Below are 27,812 nucleotides of genomic sequence, written 5' to 3' on the forward strand. Positions count from 1 at the left end.
CTTTGACTCACTACAGCAGCTGATCGGCCTCTTTGACTCATTTTAGCAGCTGATCAGCCTCTTTGACTCACTACAGCAGCTGATCGGCCTCTTTGACTCACTACAACAGCTGATCGGTTTCTTTGACTCACTGTAACAGCTGATATGCCTCTTTGACTCACTACAGCAGCTGATCGGCCTCTTTGACTCACTACAGCAGCTGATCGACCTCTTTGACTCACTACAGCAGCTGATTGGCTTCAATGACCCGCTACAGCAGCTGATCGGCTTCCATGACCCACTACAGCAGCTGATCGGCCTCTTTGACTCACTGTAACAGCTGATAGGCCTCTTTGACTCACTACAGCAGCTGATCGGCCTCTTTGACTCACTGTAACAGCTGATAGGCCTCTTTGACTCACTACAGCAGCTGATAGGCTTCTTTGACTCACTACAGCAGCTGATCAGCTTCCACGACCCACTAGAGCAGCTGATCGGCTTCCATGACCCACTACAGCAGCTGATCGGCCTCTTCGACTCACTACAGCAGCTGATCGGCTTCCATGACCCGCTACAGCAGCTGATCGGCTTCCATGACCCGCTACAGCAGCTGATCGGCCTCTTTGACTCACTACAGCAGCTGATCTGCTTCCACGACCCACTACAGCAGCTGATCGGCTTCTATGACCCACTACAGCAGCTAATCGGCTTCTATGAATCAATGCAGCAGCCGATCAGCTTCCATGACCCACTACAGCAGCTGATCGACTTCCATGATCCACTACAGCAGCTGATCGGCCTCTTTGACTCACTACAGCAGCTGATCGGCCTCTTTGGCTCACTATAGCAGCTGATCAGTTGTTTTGACTCACAACAGCAGATGATCAGCTTCTATGTATCCTCTTTGACTCACTACAGCAACTGATCGGCTTCCATGACCCGCTACAGCAGCTGATCGGCTTCCATGATCCAATACAGCAGCTGATCGGCCTCTTTGACCCACTACAGCAGCTGATCTGCTTCCACGACCCACTACAGCAGCTGATCGGCTTCCATGACCCACTACAGCAGCTGATCGGCTTCCATGACCCACTACAGCAGCTGATCGACCTCTTTGACTCACTACAGCAGCTGATCGGCTTCCACGACCCACTACAGCAGCTGATCGGCTTCCACGACCCACTACAGCAGCTGATCGGCTTCCATGACCAACTACAGCAGCTGATCGGCTTCCATGACCCACTACAGCAGCTGATCGGCCTCTGACTCACAACAGCAGCTGATCGGCTTCAATGACCCACTACAGCAGCTGATCGGCCTCTTTGACTCACTACAGCAGCTGATCGGCCTCTTTGACTCACTACAGCAGCTGATCAGCTTCCATGACCCACTACAGCAGCTGATCGGCTTCCATGACCCACTACAGCAGCTGATCGGCCTCTTTGACTCACTACAGCAGCTGATCTGCTTCCACGACCCACTACAGCAGCTGATCGGCTTCCATGACCCACTACAGCAGCTAATCGGCTTCCATGAATCAATGCAGCAGCTGATCAGCTTCCATGACCCACTACAGCAGCTGATCGGCCTCTTTGACTCACTACAGCAGCTGGTCGGCCTTTTGACTTACTAAATGATCAGCTCTGATACAGTTGTTTTGACTCACAGCAGCAGATATCAGCTTCTATGTATCCTCTTGACTCATACAGCAGCTGATAGCCTCTCTGACCACTACAGCAGTTGATCTGCTTCTTGACTCACTGCAGCAGCTGATCAGCTTCCATGACCCACTACAACAGCTGATCGACTTCCATGATCCACTACAGCAGCTGATCGGCCTCTTTGGCTCACTACAGCAGCTGATCGGCCTTTTTGACTCACTACAGCAGCTGATCAGTTGTTTTGACTCACAACAGCAGATGATCAGCTTCTATGTATCATCACTGCAGCTGATCGGTTTCTTTGTCTCACTGCAACAGCTGATAGGCCTCTTTGACTAACTACAGCAGCTGATCGGCCTCTTCGACTCACTATAGCAGCTGATCTTCCTCTTTGACTCACTACAGCAGCTGAGCGGCCTCTTTGACTCACTAAGCAGCTGATCGGCTTCATGACCGCACAGCAGATGATCGGCTTCCATGATCTACTACAACAGCTGATCGGCTCTTGACTCACTACAGCAGCTGATCGGCCTCTTTGACTCACTACAGCACCTTATCTGCTTCTTTAACTCACCAAGCAGCTGATCGGCTTCCATGACACACCACAGCAGCTGATCGGCTTCCATGACCCACTACAATAGCTGTTCGGCCTCTTTGACTCACTACAGCAGCTGATCGGCTTCCACGACCCACTACAGCAGCTGATCAGCTTCCATGACCCACTACAGCAGCTGATCGGCCTCTTTGACTCACTACAGCAGCTGATCTGCTTCCACGACCCACTACAGCAGCTGATCGGCTTCCATGACCCACTACAGCAGCTAATCGGCTTCCATGACTCAATGCTGCAGCTGATCAGCTTCCATGACCCACTACAGCAGCTGATCGGCCTCTTTGACTCACTACAGCAGCTGGTCGGCCTTTTTGACTTACTATAGCAGCTGATCAGTTGTTTTGACTCACAACAGCAGATTATCAGCTTCTATGTATCCTCTTTGACTCACTACAGCAGCTGATTAGCCTCTCTGACTCACTACAGCAGTTGATCTGCTTCTTGACTCACTGCAGCAGCTGATCAGCTTCCATGACCCACTACAACAGCTGATCGACTTCCATGATCCACTACAGCAGCTGATCGGCCTCTTTGGCTCACTACAGCAGCTGATCGGCCTTTTTGACTCACTACAGCAGCTGATCAGTTGTTTTGACTCACAACAGCAGATGATCAGCTTCTATGTATCATCACTGCAGCTGATCGGTTTCTTTGTCTCACTGCAACAGCTGATAGGCCTCTTTGACTAACTACAGCAGCTGATCGGCCTCTTCGACTCACTATAGCAGCTGATCTTCCTCTTTGACTCACTACAGCAGCTGAGCGGCCTCTTTGACTCACTACAGCAGCTGATCGGCTTCCATGACCCGCTACAGCAGCTGATCGGCTTCCATGACTCACTACAACAGCTGATCGGCCTCTTTGACTCACTACAGCAGCTGATCGGCCTCTTTGACTCACTACAGCACCTTATCTGCTTCTTTAACTCACCAAGCAGCTGATCGGCTTCCATGACACACCACAGCAGCTGATCGGCTTCCATGACCCACTACAATAGCTGTTCGGCCTCTTTGACTCACTACAGCAGCTGATCGGCTTCCACGACCCACTACAGCAACTGATCGGCTTCCATGACCCACTAAAGCAGCTGATCAGTTGTTTTGACTCACAACAACAGTTGATCAGCTTCTATGTATCATCACTGCAGCTGACCGGTTTCTTTGACTCACAGCTGATAGGCCTCTTTGACTCACTACAGCAGCTGATCAGCCTCTTTGACTCACTTCAGCAGCTGATCTTCCTCTTTGACTCACTATAGCAGCTGAGCGGCCTCTTTGACTCACTACAGCAGCTGATCGGCTTCCATGACCCTCTACCAGCTGATCGGCCTCCATGACTCACTACAGCAGCTGATCGGCCTCTTTGACTCACTACAGCAGCTGATCGGCTTCCATGAATCACTACAGCAGCTGATCAGTTAGTTTTGACTCACAACAACAGTTGATCAGTTTTTTATCATGGTACCGTTTTTTTTTGACTCACTCAACAGTTGATAGGCCTCTTGACTCACTACAGCAGCTGTCAGCCTCTTTGACTCACTCAGCAGCTAGCGGCTCTCTTTGACCACTACAGCAGCTGATCGGCTTCCATGACCCGCTACAGGAGCTTATCGGCCGCTTTGACTCACTACAGCAGCTGATCGGCCTCTTTGACTCACTACAGCAGCTTATCGGCCTCTTAGACTAACTACAGCAGCTGATCGGCTTCCATGACCACCACAGCAGCTGATCGGCTTCCAAGACCCACTACAACAGCTGTTCGGCCTCTTTGACTCACTACAGCAGCTGATAACGGCTTCCACGCCCCACTACAGCAGCTGATCGGCTTCCATGACCCACTTCAGCAGCTGATCGGCCTCTGACACACTACAGCAGCTGATCGGCTTCTATGACCCACTACAGCAACTAATCGGCTTCCATGACCCACTACAGCAGCTGATCGGCTTCCATGACCCACTACAGCAGCTGATCGGCTTCCATGACCCACTACAGCAGCTGATCGGCTTCCATGACTCAATGCAGCAGCTGATCAGCTTCCATGACTCACTACAGCAGCTGATCGACTTCCATGACTCATTACAACTGCCGATTGGCTTATTTGACTCACTTCAGTAGCTGACTGGCTTATATGACTCACTTCAGTAGCTGATCGGCTTATATAACTCACTACAGCTGCTGACTGGCTTCCATGACTAACTACAATTACTACACAGTTGATCGGCCTCTTTGACTCACTACAGCAGTTTATAGGCATTTTTTTTAACTTACTACAGCAGCAAATCATTTTCTATGATTTATTACAGCAGATAATCGGCTTCACTACAGGAGCTGATCGACTTCACTGACTCATTTCAGTAACTAATCAGATTTTTTGACTCGCTACAGGAGCTGATCGGCGGCTTCTATGACTCACTACAGGAGGCCTCTATGACTTGTTGCAGCAGCTGATAGGCTTCTTTTATTAATCACTACTACCTTATGTTTTTCTTTCTTGTCCAGTCCATTATCCTTGTCATAATAATGTGCTTTTAAATATGTTAAATTATATAGTGTAAATGCTCGAAAAAAATTATGGTAGGTATGAGGTATGAGGTAGGTCGGTAACTTTTAGCTCACCTGAGCACGAAGGTGAGCTTTTGTGATCGCCCGTCTGTCTGTCGCCACCATTTGACTGTTAACACTCTAGAGGTCACATTTTGGCCCAATGTTAATGAAACTGGTCAGAATATACCCTATACAATTGACGATTTCGATATTGGTCATGTGGGTCAAAACTAGGTCACGGTCATAATCAAAGGAAAGCTGTTAACACTCTAGAGGTCACATTTTGTCCAATCTTAAACTTGGTCAGAATGTTACTCTAATAAATCTTGGAAGAGTTCGATATTTGGTCTTATGGGATGGATCAAAACAAGGTCCAGGCAATCAAGGAAGCTTGTTAACACTCTAGAAGCACATTTATGACTGTATCTAATGAAACTGGTTACGAATGTTAATCTATGATACTGTATGTAATTTGAAATCTAGGTCACGTGGGTCAAAAATCAGGTCACAGGTCAAAGCAAATGAAAACTACTAACACTACTAAGCCACATTCATGGCCATATCTTAATGAAACTTGGTACAGGATGTTAATCTTTTGATCTTAGGTCAAGTTAATCTGGTTAGTGGGTCAAAACTAGTTACCAGATCAAACAGAATGTAAAGTTGTTAACACCTAGAGGCCACTTTAGCATAATCTTCTATGAAACTTTATGTGACCTCTATAAAGTGTTAACAAGCTCTCCCTTTGATTTTACCTGGTGACCAAGTTTTTGACCCCACATGACCCCAGATTCGAACTTGACCTAGAGGTCATCAAGACATACATTCTGATCAGTTCTCATGAGTTCCAAACTTAAAATTAGGTCTCTGGAGTGTTAACAAGCTTTACCTTTGATTTGACCTGGCGACTTAGTTTTTGACCCCACCTGCCTCAGATTTGAACTTGAACTAAGATCATCAGCAAGATTAACATTCTGATCAAGTTTCATTAAGATATGGTCATAAATGTGGCCTCTACAGTGTTAACTAGCTTTTTCTTTGATTTGACTTGGTAACCTAGTTTTAGATTCCACATCTCCCAGATTCGAGCTTGAACTAAAGATTGTCAAGGTTAACATTCTGACCAAGTTTCATGAAGATACAGTCAAAAATGTGGCCTCTAGAGTGTTAACAAGCTTTTCCTTTCTTTTCTGACCTGTGACGTAGTTTTTTATCCCACTTGACCCAGATTTGATCTTGACCTAAAGATCATCAAGATTAACATTATGACTAAGTTTCATTAAGATACAGTCATAAATGTGGTCTCTAGAGTGTTAACAAGCTTTTCCTTTGTTGTTGTTTCTTTTTTCACCCGGTGACCTAGTTTTTGATCCCACATGACCCAGACTGAACTTGACATAAAGATCATAAAGATCATCAAGATTAACATTCTGACCAAGTTTCATGAATTACAGGCATTAATGTGGCCTCTAGAGTGTTAACAAGCTTTTTCTTTGACTTGACTTGATGGCCTAGTTTTTGACCCCAGATGACCCAATATCGAACTCGTCCAAGATTTTATTAAGGTTAACATTCTGACCAAATTCGTTAAGATTTGGTCAAAATTGTGACCTCTAGAGTGTTAACAGTCAAATTGTTGACGACAACGACGGACACAGGGCGATCACAAAAGCTCACATTGAGCACTTCTCAGGTGACCTAAAAAATGGGGAAAAATCTGACCTACCGACCCTGTTTCTTTAGCATGTTACCGGAAACGAAGATTTTTTTAGACCTAGGTCGGGATACCGGAAACAAATATTTTTTAGGCCTTGGGCCTGAAACATTCTTTGTTTCTTTTTTCAGTAACAGGCTCAAAGAATTAGGGTAGGTAGGCCGGACTTTTTTTATTATTATTTTTAGCCCACCATCATCAGATGGTAGGCTGTTCAAATCACTCTGTGTCCGTGGTCCGTCCGTCCTTCCGTCTGTTAACAATTTCTCGTTATCGCATCTCCTTAGAAATCTGGGGGGGGGGGGGGGGGGGATGATTTGCTAATTTGTAGAAGATGTATTTACTAGTTGTGTCCTAAATCGATGGTCACAACTTTAGGGTATGGCTTTGTTAATTTAATATTTTAATAGGGAAATTTTTGAAAACTTTTGTCCAAAACACAGCCTGGCTTTATTTTGGTATGTAGCTCACTAGTGGTCCCTACCAGATTTTCACATTATCTATGGTTAATAGGCCCCGCTCCAGGGGTCACAGGTTTATATTTACTATATACAGTGAAAAACTTTGAAAATCGTTTTGTCCAAAACCACAGAGCCTAGGGCTTTGATATTTTGTATGTGACATCATCTAGTGGTTCTCTACTAAGATTGTTCAAATTATTCCCCTAGGGTCAAATATGGCCCCGTCCAGGGGGTCACATGGTTTACATAGACTTATATAGGGAAAAACTTTAAAAATATTCCTGTCCAAAACCTAAGGCTTTGATATTTTTAATGTAGCATCATCTAGTGGTTCTCTACCAAGTTTGTTCAAATTATCCCCCTAGGATCAAATATGGCCACGCCCCAGGGGTCACATGGTTTATATAGACTGATACAGGGAATAACTTTAAAAATATTCTTGTCCATTCAAATTCAAATTTGGACCACATGTATAGTTTTGAGCGGCTAGATGAACCTTTACATGAGTTGACCTTGATCTTGACCTAGTGACCTATTTTACGCATTTCTGTAGCTACAGTCTTCAAATTCGGACCACATGCATAGGTTTGTGTACCGAAATAAACTTTGACCTTGACATTGACCTACTTTCACATTTTTGAAGGTACTGGCTTCAAATTTGGACCACATGTATAGTTTTGTGTTCCGAAATAAAATTTGACCTTGATTTTGACCTAGTGACCTACTTTCACATTTCTCAAGCTACAGCCTTCCAAATTTGGACCACATGCATAGTTTTGTGTACCGAAATGAACTTTGACCTTGAGATTAACCTAGTGACCTACTTTTACATTTCTCAGGCTACAGTCTTCAAATTTGGACCACATGCATAGTTTTGTGTTCTGAATTGAAATTTGACCTTGATTTTTACCAAGTACCTACTTTCACATTTCTCAAGCTACAGCCTTCAAATTTGAAGCACATGCATAGTTTTGTGTACCGAAATGAACTTTGACCTTGAAATTGATCTAGTGACCTACTTTCACATTTTCAAGCTACAACTTCTAAATTTGGACCACATGCACAGTTTTGTTTACCGAAATGAACTTTGACCTTGATTTTGACCTTGAGCTAGTCTTTAAATTTGGAAAATTCAAAAATAGCTCAATGGTGGGCGCCAAGATCACTCTGTGATCTCTTGTTTTTATTAATTAAGACTCTTCGGAAATTATTTTTGTGTCAAAGAATGAATACAGATAAGGGGGGTTATGCCTTTAGGGCATCAGTAAGTTGATTTCTAACACTGGCCATGTTTAAAACATAAAAAGTGCAGTTTTGCAAGTGAAAAAAAAATTCTCCAATGATATAAAAACATTTAGGGCCGGGCCAAAAATTTAGGGTAGATCTAAGTCGGGATACCGTAAACAAATAATTTTTTTACGCCTTATGACCCTTTGACAATCATATTTTAAGTACTTCAGAGATTATTATAACATGTCTTGTTATCGAAAATGAAAAATATATATGTAAGTTATGTTACATAATATTAAACTCCGAAAAGCATGTGTAACAAGACAAGACGACCCTAAAGGCCCTGTATCGCTCACCTGAAGAAAGTAGGTCAGTAGATCACATTCATGGTCACTGAAGTGTGCAAAACTGTACATGTCATCCAAATTTCAAGTCTGTATCCTAAAAGACAAAAAGTTAGGTCAGTAGGTCATATTCCACATGACCCAGATTCGAACTGGCCTAAAGATCATCAAGGTTAACATTCTGACCAAGTTTCATGAAGATACAGTCATAAATGTGGCCTCTAGAGTGTTAACAAGCTTTTCCTTTGATTTGACTTGGTTACCTACTTTTTTACCCCACCTGACCCGGATTTGAACTTGATCTAAAGATCAACAAGATTAACATTCTGACCAAGTTTCATTAAGGTATGGTCATAAATGTGGCCTCTAGAATGTTAACATTAGCCTTACCTTTGATTTTACCTGGTGACCTAGTTTCTGACTCCACTTGACCTAGATTTGAACTTGACCTAAAGATCATCAAGATAAACATTCTGACCAAGTTTCATGGAGATATTATCATAAATGTGGAAACAACCTTTACATTTGAATTGACCTGGTGACCTAGTTTTTAACCTACCTGACCCAGATTTGAACTTGACCTAAAGATCATCAAGGTTAACATTCTGATCAAGTTTCATGAGGATCGTAAATGTGGCCTCTAGAGTGTTAACTAGCTTTTCCTTTGATTTAACCTGGTGACCTAGTTTTTGACTCCACTTGAACTAGATTTGAAGTTGACCTAAAGATCATCAAGATTAACATTCTGACCAAGTTATCATAAATGTGGCCTCGAGTTTTAACAAGCTTTACATTTGATTTGACCTGGTGACCTAGTTTTTGACCCCACCTGACCCAGATTTAAACTTGACCTGAAGATCATCAAGGTTAACATTCTGACCAAGTTTCATTAAGATATGGTCATGAATATGGCCTCTAGAGTGTTAACTAGGTTTTCCTATGATTTGACCTGGTGACCTAGTTTTTGACCCCACCTGACCCAGATTTGAACTTGACCTAATGATCATCAAGATTAACATTCTGACAAAGTTTCATGAAAATATAGTCATAAATGTGGCCTCTAGAATGTTAAAAATCTTTTCGTTTGATTTGACCTGGTGACCTAGTTTTTGACCCCACCTAACCCAGATTCAAACTTGACCTAAAGATCATCAAGATTAACATTCTGACAAAGCTTCATGAAGATACAGTCATAAATGTGGCCTCTAGACTGTTAACAAGCTTTTCCTTTTATTTGACCTGGTTACCAAGTGTTTGACCCCAAAGGACTAAATATCGAACTCGTCCAAGATTTTATTGAGAGTAACATTCTGACCAAGTTTCATTTAATAAGATTGGGCCAAAATTGTGATCTCTATATAGTGTGTTAACAGTCAAATTGTTGACGACGGACGACGACTGACGGACGGACGGACGACGGACAAAAGCTCACCTTTGAGCACTTCGTGCTCAGGTGAGCTAAAAACGAAGACATATGAAGAAAACCAGCTTTTGACAGTAGGGTAATTCGCCCGTGAGTCGATTTTGCCGTTGAGTCGAACGTTTTTGGCGCCGTTTTTGACCACCTTTCCCTTTTCCCAACACTCTCTGTGCATTCTTGTTGTGTTTTGCATCCTTTCCGCATTTTTCTACATCATTTTCCGTGAAACTGACAATGCGCGATCTTTCTCTCCTGAGCGCTTCTTGTTTACTTAGTCAACCGAAGTTTTCGTGGCGGGAAATTTGAATTTTTTCAAGATTCCGAAACCAGAGAACCTACATGTAAGTAAAAAAGTCCTACTGCACGAACTTTTTGTTTATGTTTTGTGTAAATTATACTGTATTTTATAAGAAATATTCTGTTTAAAGGATAAATATCCATGGAAAAGTACAATAAAGAGTTAATCTTGGTCACATGAGTGTTTGCCTTTGACCCGAACGAGATCCGCCTGTGAGTCGAACGGGTGTTCGACTCAAGGGTTAAACAAAAGTAATCAGAGTTTTCACACCTGCTCTTGGTTTAATTGCTGATAAATAGTCTTTAATAGGTAGAAAACAACCTAAAACCCATACGGTACGGACCGGATGTGGACGGTACTGACGTATTTCACTACAGACTTCAGACTTTAAAATATGATTCAGAAACGTGTAAACAACAAATATACCTGTTTTTTTTTTCTTTTAAATATAGAATGAAGCCGTATTCGGAAGAGGCGCTAAGTAGCGCATTAGAAGAGGTTAGGCAACAAACCTTATCTATAAGAGCTGCCGCCAAGAAATACAGCGTGCCAGTCACCACACTACATGACAGGGTTTCCGGAAAGATCACGATGGGTGCTAAATGGGGGAAGGCAACTCTTTTGCCATTAGCCAAAGAGAAAGAGCTGATTAATTTTGCATTGCAAAGAGCCGATATGGGCATCGGCTTTTCCAAAGAGACTTTCCTTAGATTTGCTGGACACTTTGCTAAATCTGAGGGTGTTACCTTCAAGAACGGTGTGGCGTCCGAGAAATGGTGGCGAGGGTTGAAGCAAAGAAACCCCGAATTCTCCCTTAGAACTGCGGAACCCACAGCATCAGGGAGACACATGTCTATGACAAGGCTTCGTATCTCCAGATACTTTTCGCAGCTGAAATCTGTCTTAGTTGAAAATAGTCTACTAGACAAAAGTCCATTTATTTGGAATATGGAAGAGACTGGTCTGTCCTTATCTCCAAAGTGTCCCAAGGTTTTGGCAAGGAAGGGATCCAAGGTGGTACATGCTAAGTCATCTTCATCCAGGGAACTAGTCACCATAATTGCATGTGGTAATGCTTCGGGATATGTAATCCCACCCCATGCTATCATTCCTGGAAAAACTGTCCGAGCCTCAGAAGTTATGACACTGAAAATGCCCCAGAAGGTAAGTGCAAAAAAATCCTGTATCACAATTTACTTTTACTCTGTTACAGTACTTGAAAAAAAGAATATTATAATATGATTCTCGATTGCAATTTCATCCTACATGGGCAAGTTGTTAAAGTGACTTCCAATCACCTCAATATTTCGCTGCTCGAGTTCAGCTTTCGATTGCGTCCCTCGACAGTTTCCTATGGAGAATTTAACCCAAATCATGCTTATGTGACCGTACATGTTTCCCTGTGCTAACTATACGATTTGTTCTTCCATTTTTATCATTTACATTTATGAATATACCACACTTGTCGAGATAGCATTGCGTATTAATGTATTTCGAGCTTATTCACTATGATCAGTCCACAAACGTTCATACCCCGACTAAAGATGCCTTTTTTCATTGTACAATGTAATTATTTGAATTTTGTATAAGAAAAGTGTTTGTTTCCGTATCCCGACTTACCCTATCTTTTTGGGTGGATCCTAAATATGTTTATGACCTGCGAGATTTTTTTTTCAACTTTTTAACAAAATGTTGAAGTTAAATGTTATGCTTTAAACATGGCCAGTGATGTTAGAACTCAACTTAATGACGCTCAAACGGCACAACACCCTTAGTTGTATTCATTTTTTTGACACAAACATAATGTCTGAAGGACCCCGTACCCCAAAAGATCCAAAAAAAAAAAAAAAAAAAAAAAAAAAAAAAAACACATATACCTACCTACCTACCTACCTTAATTTATTTTGAGCATGTTACCGGAAGCAAACATTTTTTAGACCTCAATTTACATAGTTATGCTTTATATACAGGAACCAAGTTGAGCGTTTCCGACAGTGGCTGGACGAAACAGGGAATAAGTGAACTGTGGTTTTCGAAAACCTTTCTGCCAAACATTGGCCCAGCCCGGCCCCAGGTACTTATTATGGATGGACATGATTCCCATCATCATGTGGAATTTGTTGATGCTGCAAGAAAAGCCGGAATAATTTTGGTCGAGTTACCCAGCAAGACGAGTCATTTCACTCAGCCTTTTGATAGGTTAAATTTTCAATATACTCATTAGCATAAAACCATGCCTATCAACATGTTTTACGTGACAGACTAAAATATAACTATATTATTATACTCATTTATTCTATTCAATCTATTCTCGATTGCGATACAAGTTCTTGATCTAAGCTTGCCTAGGGAAAATGCATAAACTGACCGCCGCGATATGACTGACATATTGTTGAAAGCGGCGTAAAATCCCAACCAAACAAAACAAACAAACAAAACAAATCCATAATTAATCAAACTGAATGTTTAACATCGCAAGTGCATTGTTCAAAGGCACCATTAACCTGCTAGAAACCGTTTTAAAAGAGAGAGATAAATAGATAAATCACTAAATAGATAGATAAATAAATAAATAAATAAATAAATAAATAATGCCAGATCGTTCATGATGCTGTCAACTCTTTCAGCATAAAAGTTGTATGCATCTTTATCACTTAAGGTGACTGAGTTATAGCCTTAAGCATAGTAAATCCTATTTATAAATTTTAACTATTTCAGGTCTGTCTTCAAGGCACTGAAGTCAAGCTGGTCTGATCATCTGCACAGATTTACATCAACAACGGGGGTAACTGTTGGACACGCTCAGTTTTTCAGGATGTTTAAGTTAGCCTGACAGAGTCCATGACAGCTGAAAATGTAGCATCTGGATTTCTAGCAACTGGTATATGCCCGTACAACCCGGGGGCTATACCGGATTTAGCTTATGCACCAGCAGAGTTATATACTGCAAGGGTATTACAAGCTGAACCAGTCGATGCGTCTGATTTACCAGCCACAGTATCTGCTGCCATTGGTAGCAACGCTGTGCAACCACTCGTACCACCTTATATCTCTTACACAGAAACAGTCATGTCAGGTGATGGACCTTCGGCACCTAATGCACCTACTGCAATATTCAGGGAGAATCCTGATAGTACTTCAACCACTGCCACTAGCAGTCTAACCACTAGTACCATTGCCACTAGTAGTTTGACCACTAGTGTCGTTGCCACTAGCTGTTTGACCACTTGTAGCACTGCCGCTAGCAGTTTGACCACTAGTACCACCGCCACTAGCAGTTTAACCACTAGTACCACTGCCACTAGCAGTTTAACCTCTATACCACAAACAAATGAGATCATTATGTCCCTTGACATACATGATGGCAGTGAGGTTATAGATCTACCCATAACATTAAGTGAAGATGGTATGCTTGAGCTGCTAGAGGAACAGTTGGCAGACGTCAGTTCACCTCTCTCTGAAGCAGCTCAAGGTATCAATCAAACTTGTACAGGTGAGGCCCAGGCAGTGTCATGTCAACAGTCCATAGAGAGTGTCTCTGAATGTACTGCAGACATGGCATTGTCTGTGGTAGAATCTGCTATAACGGATGAAAAGAAAAGAATTTATGAAGATGCTTTCATGTCAGGTAGAGTCCTAAATGACTCAATGTATACTACTTGGTGTATGTACAGAAAACAACAACATAAGCCCGCCACTGTAGCAGCCGTACCCCAGCCATGTAATCCTCTACTTACCATCCCCAAACAGCAATTCTCAAACAAATCTAATTCCAAGAAAAAAGCCCAGTATTTTGTCATATCCTCTGACGAGGCTTTCAGTCAACAAGTAAAAATTAAGTTGGAAAAAGAAAAGAAAGCAGCAGAGGCTGAAGAAAGAAAGAGACAAAGACTGGTAAAAAAAGAACAGAAAGAAAAGGCCTTAGCCTTAAAAACAAGAAAAGAAAGGTGTAAACATAAAATCAGAAACAAAAATAAGTTACAACAAATAACAATTTACAGAATGACGTTTAAATTTCATTTGCTTTCACTTGATTGAAACTAGGAGAAAGAAATGAAATAAAGTTTACTCTGTTATTTGTTTATGTTTAATGTTGTGTACGAGTACTAGTTTGTTTCAATGAAATGCTTCACATCGTTCAAACTATAGCACTTTAAAGAACGAAATAAACGTTACTCTCTAATTTGTATTTTGTTTAATATTGTCTACTAGTCTGTTTAACACTTCCAGTTCCTCGTCTGACACATATTCAGTTATGTACTTGACAAGAAAGACGTGACTCTTTGGAACGACGTCCTCGGTACATAGTTCTTCTTCATGCCACTCTCTAATTTTCTTTAGAATTATATTGCGGATGTATGGACATTTTGTAACCAATGACTTCAGCTGTACGTGCAGAAGAAATAGATCATCATGGTCGTAGTACCATTCTCTTTCGTACAACCCGTCCAATGATTTGATAGCATACCATGTGCTCTCCTTGTCGTGTCTGCAAATCTCACGTTTATAAATTATAGTTGTGATGTTATTTGCCATATCTTATCATTCATGTAAGGAAAAACAAAGTCGTAACCATTGAGAGAATTATGTAATACCTCCTCAAAGTCTAACTGATGGTTCGACGAGTTTTGTGCCCGTTTTCAACAACTTTCTTGCAATTTCAGTTCACCTAAAGATCGTACATTTTACGGGCAAATACTAGCGTCTGTAAGAAAATGCTAACTTTCTCACATAACGAGACATGGTTATTACAAAGACGCGAACCCATGACCCGGGCCTCTATCAGTGAGAGATCCTGTGTCAGTGATGCTACTGGAACCACTCGTCCACCAGAAAAGTTAACCAAAAACAGGACGGACACGAAACGCAATATTTTTTACATGTAGATCACCTCTAACGCTCTAAGTACTATCGTAAGTTTAAATGTAACTAACTCACCACACTAATGCATATAGCTTTATAAAATAGCTAAGGATACTGTTTGAATTTCTTGAAACTCGTGTTATTTAGAGGCTGAAACAACTTGTTGAAACTTCAGAAAATGGCGCCTTGTTATGGGATATGATTAAACCAATCAATAAAGGGGTTTGTTGTACTGTTTCCATATAAGAAAGCTCGTTTTATTGGTGAGATTCTTGTGTTCGAGTCAAGGGCGAATGTGTTCGACTCAAAGGCGACAACGAGGTTAGTGAGTACTTCCAATACTTTGATATATTTAGTCCAAGATACGGTAGTAAAACATACTTAACTATAAACCAGGATAATAGCCGGAACATTCCGCATATTGTAAACGGTGTTGCCGTTATATGGACCTCCGTATGATCACTGCGAATGACTAACCTGTTTGACTCAAGGGCGAATTACCCTAATGCACACCTTCTTTAATTCCGTTCGTTCATTGGATGATTGGCCAGAATATAAGCTACATGACTTAAAACACGTGCAATCATCTCATACAACTTTTTTTTTTTTTTTTTTTTGCAAGACTTGAACTCTGTTTGTTATTTCGAAGACGTTGTTGACTGATATTAAGCAGGCAACAAATATTAAATACTTAGTGACGCGACCGCCGTGACCTGGTCGCCGGTGGCCTTATCGCCTCACCCACATTTTACCCAATCAGAATTCGCGTTACATCAGTAATCGTGTCAGAAGGTTGAGGTCACCTGATAAAATAACACAAATAATAACAAATAATTTTCATTAAAATTAACATAAATAAGCGGACACCCAACAGGAATTTAACCATCACTTTGGATTTAAAACTAAAGGTATTTTTTATAGAATGCTATTTTGCTGTGACTAAGAATTCTTTCAAATTAAATTAGATAGTTGATTCTACTAGATCTATCCAGTTGTCGGATATAAAGAATCGGGTAACATGTAACCAAAATATAATTCACTTTGTTATGTGTCATTACTGTGATTACAACTGTACCAGTAGTGTAAATCTTTAAGTTTGATCATTAGAGGTGAAAGTCTCTTCAATTATATTGAAGTTAGCATGTTGGTGTTACAATTACGCCTACAGTAGCCTTACTCAAATACTCAAAATTTTGGCTGATTGTGATGACACCCAATAAAATTCATTTTCTAACCTACTGTTAGCCCAAAAAAATAGGACGTTTTTAAGGACAGTGTTACCAGTGATGCTGGATGATTTTCATGTTCTAACCAACTGTTAGCCCAAATAATAGGACGTTTATAAGGGACAGCATGATGACTGTCACATCAATTTGAAACTTGATTCTGCATATTTCTGTTTGGAATTCCCCGATAAAATCCTTTGGGAACATTTTCTGGTATATTGTACCAAGTATTTATTATAATTACATCTCTGATAATGAATTTATGTTGACATTAAAGCATGAAATTGCCCTACTGACGTGTTTTTTTTAACTTTCTGTGTTTTGTTTTTGCAATTTAGTGCCATTGACAGTCCAGACTCCATGCATATTGAAACTGATGTCAGGGTATAGATATTCCCTAGCACCTGCATTATATGCATTTTCAGGGATCATTTTTGGCTGCGATATTCTCGCTTTTTTTTTTTTTTTGGTAAAAATCGCATGAATTTGCTTTAATGCGATTGAAAATCGCAGCCGCGTGGCCGTGGATCTTTTGCCGAAATTGCAACTTTTCACTGCAATGCGGACTTGCCGTTACTTGCTGATCATATGATGTGTATTTGGCGTCTTTGCCAAGTGTCAAAATGCCACCGAAGAAGAAATTTGAGCGTTTGGAAGGCCAAACTTTGCTTCCATTCTCGCAAATGAGTAGCAATGAGAATAACAACAAAGTGGAGAAACCCCTGGTGGAGACCCTTGATGAAGAAAATGCTTAACGCCTGAAATTCCATACAGAATGTTTGTAATTGAGGGGGAGGGTAGGATCATTATGAGTTTGACTTCAAAGCTGTCCTGTCCTAGCCTAATGGAAGTGTATCAGATCCAGAAAGATTAAATATAACTGAACTTCCACTTCGACAGAGCAGCTTTGAAGTAAAAGCTCAAAGTTAACTTCTTACTTTATTTTAAAAAGAAAAAAATCCCATTCATATTGTCAAAATCTCATTGATTCAAGGCAAATGTGAATCTCATAAAGGTATTTGCCAAAAGTGATCCCTGCATTGTATTTAATTCATTTGAAGTTTCTACATAGCAATTAAGTTATGATTTTTGTTTTATTTTTGAATGTGTTCATTTTCCTAACAGTAAAATGCAGATGCGGGTAAGGCTTAGAGGGATGGCAACTATAAAAGATCAGAGCAAACAAAGAGTTAGGCTAACCTACTGTGTGATCCACCCATTCTGTATCAATTAAGGTCTTTTCCTGATAGTTTCTTTAACTATGAGAAGGTCTTTGATATATATTAATCATGAATGGAAAAACTCGTAAAAACAACTTCTGTCTAATTCTTATTTTGTTATGATCTGGAGGTCAGTCCCTTCAACCTACCTGTTGAAAACCAATTTTAGGGACTATGTATATAGATTTTCGTCTCATTTGTAACACTTTTCCTTCCTGTTGTGTTCAGTCAATAACTTTGCTACATGTAGTTATGACTGTCATAACGTGTTTGTATCCCACTTCCATTTAAAGAGGATTTCAGTGATCATCATTAATTATTAATGATAATAGTAACGTTTAGTGTTTCCATTTTTCAGACTTAAGGCAGGGAAGAATGGCTGCAATTAGAGCTACACACTGTAAAATAGGCACAGTTCTTGAAAGTGGAAGACCTCATAAACATGTATGCTTGTGGTGCAGAAGTATCAGAACTGTTGAAAGAAGCCGTCAAAAAAAGGAAGTTCAAAACAGAGGCGGTCATTCTGGTCCGAAAACAGCTAGAGAAAAAGTAAGAGTTGATCAAGCAAAAGTAGGTGTTGCTGCTGTTGAAACAGATGGACAAACTATTGCTCATTGGGATAAACTTAGGGATACTGTTTCAGGTTTAAAGGCAAGTGTAGGGAGTATATCACTTTCTTGGAAAAGTGAAAATGGCAAAGGTGAGAAGTCATCAGACATGCAGAATGGAAATCAAAAAGACAGGAACATAAAGACCGAAGAGGAAGTTGTAAATGAGACTATTAAGCCAAATGAAACACACGGGAAAACTGAGAATAAAGAGTATCTATACATGAACAAAGAAGGTGAAACACTTTCGTCAGAACTTAATGCAAAATGGGTGGAGCAAATTTTAGAAATTCATGAAGAACGAAGTAAAGAGATTACTGAACTGGACAACATTTCAAATGTAAAAACAATGAATAAGTCGCCTATGAGTAAGGAAAAGCTAGATGACCCACTTGCTGAAACTAATACAGAGGCAGCTAAGAGAAAGAATGAACCAACAGCAAGTACTGGTCTTGCTAGCAGAATAACATTCAGCTATTTCTCAAAAGCAAACAAAATGAAAAATGCTTCAACTCAAGTTTTAGAACAAAATGTGCAGCAAAAGCCTAAAGATGATACAAAGGGGGAACAGAAAAGTTCTTCAGCATCCACTATCGATTGGATCAAAGATGCAGTAGGTTTCTCAGCAACACAAAAGGATATAAGTAACTCATCAAGTGCTGATGATGACAATCTTGACACTGTAAAAGCTACTATAGCAGATACAAATAGTAGCAGAGCAGCTCCGAAGAACACGAATGGAACAGATGCGGATAAATCTTACTGGAATGTTCTTTCATATCTACAGCAAAATGTTCCACTTACTAGCGCAACTAAGCCTGTGGCAGAAACTCCAGAACAAATAGCAAGAAATATTATGCACAGTGAACTAGAGTCTGAAAGTACTTTTTCTGTGAGAACCAGTAGCTTGTCGGATAACCTGGTATCTGCCCAATCAAACATGTCAAAAATGAAAAGACTTGAAGATTTCTGCATGCATCTGACACAGCATCCCCAGTTCAGACATATAGCTGTAGAGGTAACCTTAACTTGTATAATTTCAGTTCATAGAAGTAGAAATATGTGCACTGTTAATTTTAAATTTTCATATTGAGTGCTTATAACAGGCAACTGTCTGAAATAAGTTGGATGTTTAAAATTTCTGAATTCAGTTCAGTCTTTAATATGTGTATATTCTCATGTGCAATACTTTTATCATTGTTTACTAAAAAAGTTTTGTAAGGGCCACCATTGCCAAGTGGTTCAAGTGACCGACTTCATATAACTTTCCCCTCACCTCTGTGGGTTCAAGCCAAGCTTTTGGTCATTAAGAATGTCATTAAGCTTGGAGGTACCACTCTGATGCATACTCTCCTTAATAATGCCAGTAGGGACATCCTCGGTCTCCCACCGCTATTAAAGCTGGAAGTTCACTAGACTGTGTCATTGCGACTTAAAACGTAATGAAACGAAAAACAGATTTAGAATTAGATTATGGTGTCATAGATGGTTTTATTTCAGTTTTGTTGCTAGAATCATTCAGTGGTCATGTCATGTTCTTATTAATAACTGCTTTTAAAAACAAGTTTGATCTACTTTATTTTACAGCACAAAGTTTTACCATGCCTTCTAAAATTACGCGAGTGTGGAAACCCTAAGATTATGGCAAAGGCAAATGAAGCTCTAGCTCTAGTCGGTTATATTACACCACCACAAGGTCGTGGTATAAGGATGCTGTCTATTGATGGTGGGGGAACCAGGTAATGTGTCCATTTGATTGGTTACATTTAAATTAACTGCTCACAGTCACAGAATTTTTGTAATCTGACATAAAATTTACATGACCTCTTGCAATCAGATTTTCAAATACATTTTACTGAAAAAGTAGGTGATGACTTTCTCAGTTCTTTGTCCATTTTATTAAATGTTATAAAACTTTTGATGGTATAATATATAGAGGATATTTGTTTGTTTTAGTATAAGATCGAAATATATTTCACCAAGTGAATACTAGAATGTAACATTTTCACGAGTGGCCCAGCCATGAGTGAAAATATAAATTATGGTGTTCACGAGTGAAATATAATCATTTTGTTTCATGAGCTATAAAAATTTTTGGTTTTTGGCAACTTTGTTGGGATATGAATTTGTGGAATTCCTATTCTAAAGAAAAAAAAAGAAAATTGTCTAGTACATGTAGAGCTGTGTCAGCATTTAATTTGCTGTTTTGTCCATCCACTAAAATTAGACACCCACAAATATTAATGATTATACAATATCTTCAGTTTTCTGACTTGAATGTTTTCTAAAAAAGTTTTGCCGAAAATGGTCCGCTGCTAGTGTTACTATATTGAAAGTTTGTTTTTTTTGTAACCAGGGGACTAATTGCCATAGAGATACTGCAACGTTTGGAGAGACTGTGTAATCAACCTGTCAACCAGATGTTTGATTTTGTTATCGGTAGCAGCACTGGTGCTTTATTAGCAGCTCTTATATTCCTGTTGAAAATCCCCTTACCAGAATGTAAGGAACTTTACCTTGACAGAAGTGCTAAGATGTTCGTGAAGGAAAGTCTGCTGAAAAAGACGAGAAACATGGCACTCCATGATGTCTCTATATTTGAAGAAGTGCTCAAGTAAGTGTGATTGGTTGATCTTTTTATCTCTAAATGAGCCGCACCATGGGAAAACCAACACAGTGGCTTTGCGACCAGCATGAATCCAGACCAGCCTGCGCATCTGCGCAGTCTGGTCAGGATCCATGCTGTTTGCTAACAGTTTCTCCAATTCCAATAGGCTTTAAAAGCGAACAGCATGGATCCTGACCAGACTGCGCGGATGCACAGGCTGGTCTGGATCCATGCTAGTCGCAAAGTCACTATGTTGGTTTTCACATGGCAAGGCTCAAATGGTTTTACCTTCAGAGCTTTTACATGTTTAATGGTGTAAGCTGTAATATAATGGTGTTACAGAATTGCTGGCTTGACAACTAAATGTCACATAGATTTAAATCTTTGAAGTACTGTGTTGAATAAATGTTATCAAAATACACAATAAGTATGTGTTCATTTATATTTGTCTCATTTTGTATTTTAAGACAAATACTATAAAAGAAGCATTTTAGAGCTATTCTGCAGTATGTTTTGATTTGCTTACCTGAGCAGGAAGTGCTCATGATGAACTTTTAGGATCACTGGATGTCCGTCATACTTCCATCAACCACAATTTCTTTAAAGAACATCTCTTCTTAAACCACCTTGCCAACTTCAACCAAACTTCACTGGTTTGTTCCTTGAATGTCCACTGGTTATTTCAAATTCCTTCAAATCTTTGTCATCCATGCAGACTTCTTGTTTCCAGACAACCAAAAGAAAAATCTTTAAAAATCCTTTGGTTAGAAGTTTGAAATAATTTGACAGAAATGTTTTGTTGAAAAATATGGGTACCAGAGAAATGGACTAATTTTCCCTATTTAGCTTTATGTAAAACTTTGAAAATCTTCTTTGAAACTGCTGGACCAATTTCAAGAAAAAAGTGACAGCAGTGTTCCTTTGGTAACCCTCTGCCAAATACTTTCAAAATCATTGTTTCATTAAAAAACATGGCTACCAGGGGAGATAGTTTTCCATATATGGTTTTATGAAAAAACAATTTCTTCTCTGTAACTGCTGGCCTGATTTTAGAATAATTTTAGAGCAATGTGCCTCGGATGACTCTACTAAATTCCTTCAAATCTCTCTGTTTCGTTAAAAACATGGCTACCAGGGGGCAGAGCTAGTTTTCCCTGCATGACTATATGGAAAACTTTTAAAAATCTGCTTCTCTGAAACTACTGGCCAGATTTCAACATAGTTTTACAGAAATGTTCCTTGGTTGACCCTCTACCAATATCCTTCAAATATTCTTTTTTTTTTTGTTAAAAAACATGGCCACTAGGGAGCAAGGTTAGTTTTCCCTATGAAGCAGTATGGAAGACTTTGAAAATCTTCTTCTCTGAAATGCTGGTTCGATTTCCAAATAGTTCCACAACAACTTTCCTTGGGTGATGTTCTACTAAATTCCTTTACATTATTCTGTTTCATTGAAAAATATGGCTACCAGGGGGTATGGCTATTTTCCTATAACTGACTATGTGAAAAACTTAGAAAATCTTGTCCTCTAAAAACCCTTGGCCCAATTTCATAATAATTCCATGCCATTGTTCCAAAATTATTCAGTTTAGCTGTTAATGCCAGGTGGGAGATCTAGGGCTGTTATGTCCCTCTTGTTTATGAACAGTTGTAGAATGTAAAATTTCTTTGAAATATCATGTTAAATGAATTGGACTCAATCTCAAGTAAAAATAGAGTTTTTTTTAACATACTAAATTAGGAAATGGGATACTGTGAAATCATTAATTTTCATGGGGGACTAATAATTGTGGATTTCATGGTTGAGTCAATCCACGAAATTTAATCCCAACGAACAAGTAACATTTCCATCCATTTTATGTTCAAAAGTTGAAATCCACAAATTCATATCCCCACGAAATTGCCGTTTTGACCAAACACGAAATTTCATGCCCACGAAAGTAAATGATTTCACAGTATGGGAAGAAAAGGAATGATTAAAGCTTATTTTCCCTCTTTTTGAATTTTTAATTCCCCAGCATGAACTTATTACAAAATATTTCAGGGCTGAATGTGGAGAGGATACGTTAATGAGTAGTGCAAGGGATCCATCTACACCAAAGGTGGGATTGTTGTGTCAGGTTTTCTCATCAATGAACTATTAAAGGTTATTAAAAATGTAGCTTTGTATCAAGAAATATGCAAGAGTTCTGCTGCAGGGATAGTGCTGAACTTTAATAGGATATGATTTGAAGAAGAAAGAAGAAATGCAAGTTTCATGATGAATATTACATACACATCTACTCTGAATGATATTACATAAATTGTATACGTTTTTCTTCAACCTGAATGAAATTTTAAATATCAGTCACAGTGTCCTGATGCACCCCATATGAATTTGCATGTTGGTAATAGAAATGTATTTTCAGGTCCTATTGTTAGTTCATGGAAATAAACAGTGCATTGTAATTAGGGCTGGGACGATTTCAAAATTTTGAAACCGGTTAATCTTCTGTTTGAAATCGAATCAAACCTGTTATTCGTCCACCGTATTGAAACTCAGCTGTTTTCTTTCCTGACGACCGTATCAACGTACTTCCAGAAGCTGACTTCATTAGAAACTTACCAACTATCATTTGCAGGCAGTGTGACAATTGAGTCATATTTTGGTGTATTTTATTTTAAATATATCATGATATGCAAATCCGAGACTACTGATTATGTTCAGTTGACGTGTTTTAGCAGAAATATACTGTGGATCTATGTGCTGGTCAAAGAAATGTATAAAGATACAGTATGATTCATGATGTTTATTGTTTGAGAGTGATTACCGGTTTTGCGAAATTGAAATCTGTTCACCTAGTAATCGCATCGGATCCGATTAACCGAGTAATCGTCCCAGTCCTAATTGTAATATAATGTGCGACAGTTTTGGTAAAGTAAGTAGGACAAATGACTCTTGAAAATGATTTCTGTATGTGAGAATAACACAAGATTGCAATAAAAGGGCATATCAAGTAATTTGATTTTCTTTACATGGGTGGGGGCCAATTAGCCAAGCAGATGTTCCCAAATATCTGAATGTATCCACCTCTGACCCGTGTGAAGAAGTTGTCAGTTTCTTGCAAGTAAATACTGGTAGGAGATAGAGGAACATTGTGTATTTGTAGGTTCAATGACTATAGTTATGACTTTATATTTAAATAACATTGTGTAGGTTAAATGACTGCATCAGTAACACTGTGTGACTGTGTATATAACATTGTGTAGGTTAAATGACTGCATCAGTAACACTGTGTGACTGTGTATATAAAATTGTGTAGGTTAAATGACTGCATCAGTAACACTGTGTGACTGCGTATATAACATTGTGTAGGTTAAATGAATGCATCAGTAACACTGTGTGACTGCTTATATAACATTGTTTAGGTTAAATGACTGCATCAGTAACACTGTGTGACTGCGCATATAACATTGTGTAGGTTAAATGACTGCATCAGTAACACTGTGTGACTGCCTATATAACATTGTGTAGGTTAAATGACTGCATCAGTAACACTGTGTGACTGCGTATATAACATTGTGTAGGTTAAATGAATGCATCAGTAACAATGTGTGACTGTGGATATAACATTGTATAGGTTAAATGAATGCATCAGTAACACTGTGTGACTGTATATATAAAATTGTGTAGGTTAAATGCCTGTATATAACTGAAATATTTTTTTTAAAAGTGGTTTTTAATTAGATTTACACAAAACAAAAAGCATGCCTAAAGAGGTAAGAAACAGGAGATAAAATAGATTGGTAAAGTTATCATTTATCCTAGAAAAAGACTTGTAGAGAAGCTACTTGAAAAATATAATTTTACTTTCCTAGATGGCTATTACCTCAACCCTAGTCAATGTTCCGAAGTGGAAGACATTTATGTTTCGTAACTACAACCACCCTCCTGGTGTGATCTCAGACTATCAGGGAAGCTGCAATCTCAAAATGTGGGAGGCTATTAGGGCTTCTGGCTCAGCACCTGTTTATTACAGTCCATTCCAGATTGGAGAACATATATTCAGGGTAAATATCTTTTTATAAACTGTCAGGTTACCGATATTGGTACATGCCAATCTCTATATTGCAATGCTGCAGGAGTTACCAAATGTTTTTTTTGAATGAAAGTTGTTGCATTGAAGGGGAAAACATATTGATTCTGTCCGTCTGTCTGCCCATCCAGCTCTTGCAAATGCTATTAAAGTCATGCTTTGTTCATCAAGGATGTTTTGTGGGCAGTTGTCTTTTTTAGCAAGTGATGGCTATATAATAATTTTGGTAGTAAAAATTTGTACAGACTACTTTTAAACTGCTTCTTTTATTTAATTAATTTGAAAGGATTGGTAAAATGCCAAATTCCTTTCTGCAGCATTTCAGGTTGAATGAATTTAGGTATACAAAGGTTTTTGATAGTTATTATCTGTAGTGACAAATTCTCCTGAGAAAAATACTGTCTCCTTAGAGTTGTTGCAAGTGTCTTTTAAAGGCATGTTTCTAAGTTCACTGAATCTGAAGCAAATGGCTCAAAGTGTGCAATACAGGATGAGCTTTAGAAATGAATAACACTGTAATTATGATCTTACAGGATGGTGGGTGTTTGATAAACAATCCTACAGCAGCCGGTATTCATGAGTGTAAGTTATTGTGGCCGCACGAGTCGTTTCAATGTGTTCTCTCTCTTGGTAACGGAAGATATGATCCAAACCTAGATAGACAAGAGAAGGCGAAAGGTTATAATGTGATACCTAGATCAATGAGGGACCTGGCTGATGGATTTATAGACAGTGCAACAGACACTGAAGGTTTGTCCATAAAACTTTGTTGCTCGAAATTAGAATGTTTATTTGGGCTTACATTAAATCATCAGACCTAGTATGACAACAGGAAACCATGGAAATAATAATCCATCAGATTCTGTTTGTGCTAGGTGGAAAGGGGATGATCCAGAATTCATTGTTATGTAAGGTTTTGTTGTTATGTAAAGTTTTGTTAATACGGAATAGAGTTTTACTTAAGCGTTTTAATTTATATGATTATATTATTCAGTATACATGTAGTGTTGTTTAGTCCAAATAATTGTACTCCAGGGTTAAATATCGTATCATAATGTAAAATCGGTCTACCCAAGGTCTCATTATTTAGACTAAGTGTTGTTATGAGTATTGTACTGGAGTACATTAAGAAAATGGGTATAAATAGAAATACTACTGATCAACCCAATATTGTTCAATGTCAGACGTTAAAAAGGTCAGTGTAACTATAGAATTTCATATGTTTGTCTATCTCCAGGGATACATATGGTACTAAAGAACACATTAGATCCCGCCTGCTACTTCAGACTCAGTCCGTATCTGAGAGAAAATTATGATCTCAGTGAAGTGCAGCCGGAAAAGATCAAAGTCATGTTGGGTGAAGCGGATGAATACATGGACAGAAATGAGCTATTTATGCAGAAAGTTGTCACTCGATTAAAACAGGACAGGCTACCGAATCAGAAAATCATGGACTACACAAACCGGCGAAGACAAACCCATGATTATATACTTTTTAATCTGAATAGTTTGCGAACTGTGAGAAAAACTGTATGATGGTGAGGACTATGAATGTTTTTGATGATTGATTAAAAAGTTTATATGTGCTTACTGAATCATAAATTAATGAACTGCACAATTTGTAGACTACATACCTATTAACGAGGATAGTTAAAGTTGCAATAAAAACAATATGATGCAGAGGACTGTAGATGGATTGGACAGAAATGTTTTAAGATCATTGATTTATTTTGCAGAATTCTTTCAATTAAGTATTTTGGAGTAATCATTAAACTACAAGAAGGGCACTGCTGAACTGTTAGAATATTTTTGAAAAGGTGCCTGTATCTGTTTAACTTTCACAAAGATCTCTTGCCAAAGAGGAGTTGCCCAGAATATTTTACATTTGACTTTATGTTACATAATGGCGTGCCAGAAAAATGTAAAAGGCGTACGCTAGAATTCCCTGTATATGAGATGGATGAAATTTTTCCCAATAATAGAGTTTCTTCGAACAGCATTTATTTTCAATGGCAGATAACTCTTTTTCAATACTGGTGACCTATGATTTTTATTGCATATATTTTTGTTTCTTAGATGACTGTCCTTCAGTATCAAAAGTTTGAAGAAATTCTATTATTGGGAAAAATTTCGTCCCAAATTCTAGCGTATGTCCTTAAAGACTTAATTCATGATTTTATGTTAGGAAGTTAGGTGACAAGAGTTCACATGCGGTCTGTGATAGTATATGCTGTAGGGCTGGTCCTGTTCGTATAAGCTTGAAAACAAGGACTGAACTATATTATTATACAATTCGAGATTGTAAGTAAAGATTTTATTTTAATTTTGAATTAGTATTGTTTTACAAATGGGTAAATTATTCCTGTGCACAATATGTGTTTTGTTTTCTGTTTGTTATGTATATCCATTTTCTGTATGCTTACAGATAAATTTTTCCTAGAACAAAGATACACATTCCTTCTAAGATTTGTCCGAGCTTTTTTGATATCTTTCTGTTTGCATTGATGCCATTCTGTTGTGAAGTTTACATAAATTGAAATAGTTTCCATACTGATTTCCTGTTACTTTTATATACTTATAACTATGCACTAGAAAAAAAACTGATTGCTTTTGTGAATCATGTATACATGTAAATGCCATTAAATTGTACCAACCAATATTTCAATTATAACTTGTACCATTCTGTTGCCACGTGCTTTCACTATATGTTGCATCAAGTGCTATTTTCCATTGTAACTTGTATCATTGTATAACATTTTAATATTGAATGTTCTGTTTTATTGTATTTGTTTTATTATGATAAATATAGTGCAGAAAAGTCAATAATGATGCATCAGAAACATAAATGACTGATTAGGTAGGTTGTTGTATATGATACGAATGTCTTATAATACATAACATTGTGTAAATCCCATTAGTTAAAGAATTGTAACTTTTTTTGTGTTCAC

At 38.8% G+C, this 27,812-nt stretch overlaps 1 protein-coding gene across 1 annotated transcript; it reads left to right on the plus strand.

The window, feature by feature from the left end:
* Positions 1–15,875: 15,875 nt before the first annotated feature.
* Positions 15,876–27,521, plus strand: LOC123528916 (calcium-independent phospholipase A2-gamma-like). The gene is made up of 8 exons (XM_045308991.2): positions 15,876–16,034; positions 17,931–19,198; positions 19,768–19,919; positions 20,537–20,794; positions 22,833–22,890; positions 24,647–24,838; positions 25,398–25,614; positions 26,102–27,521. Exons 2-8 carry the CDS (start codon positions 17,948–17,950, stop codon positions 26,398–26,400), a joined length of 2,427 nt encoding a protein of 808 aa, XP_045164926.2. The 5' UTR covers positions 15,876–16,034; positions 17,931–17,947; the 3' UTR covers positions 26,401–27,521.
* The last annotated feature ends 291 nt before the right edge of the window (positions 27,522–27,812 follow it).

This window comes from Mercenaria mercenaria, chromosome 13, assembly GCF_021730395.1.
Source record: "Mercenaria mercenaria strain notata chromosome 13, MADL_Memer_1, whole genome shotgun sequence".
Taxonomy (NCBI): domain Eukaryota; kingdom Metazoa; phylum Mollusca; class Bivalvia; order Venerida; family Veneridae; genus Mercenaria; species Mercenaria mercenaria.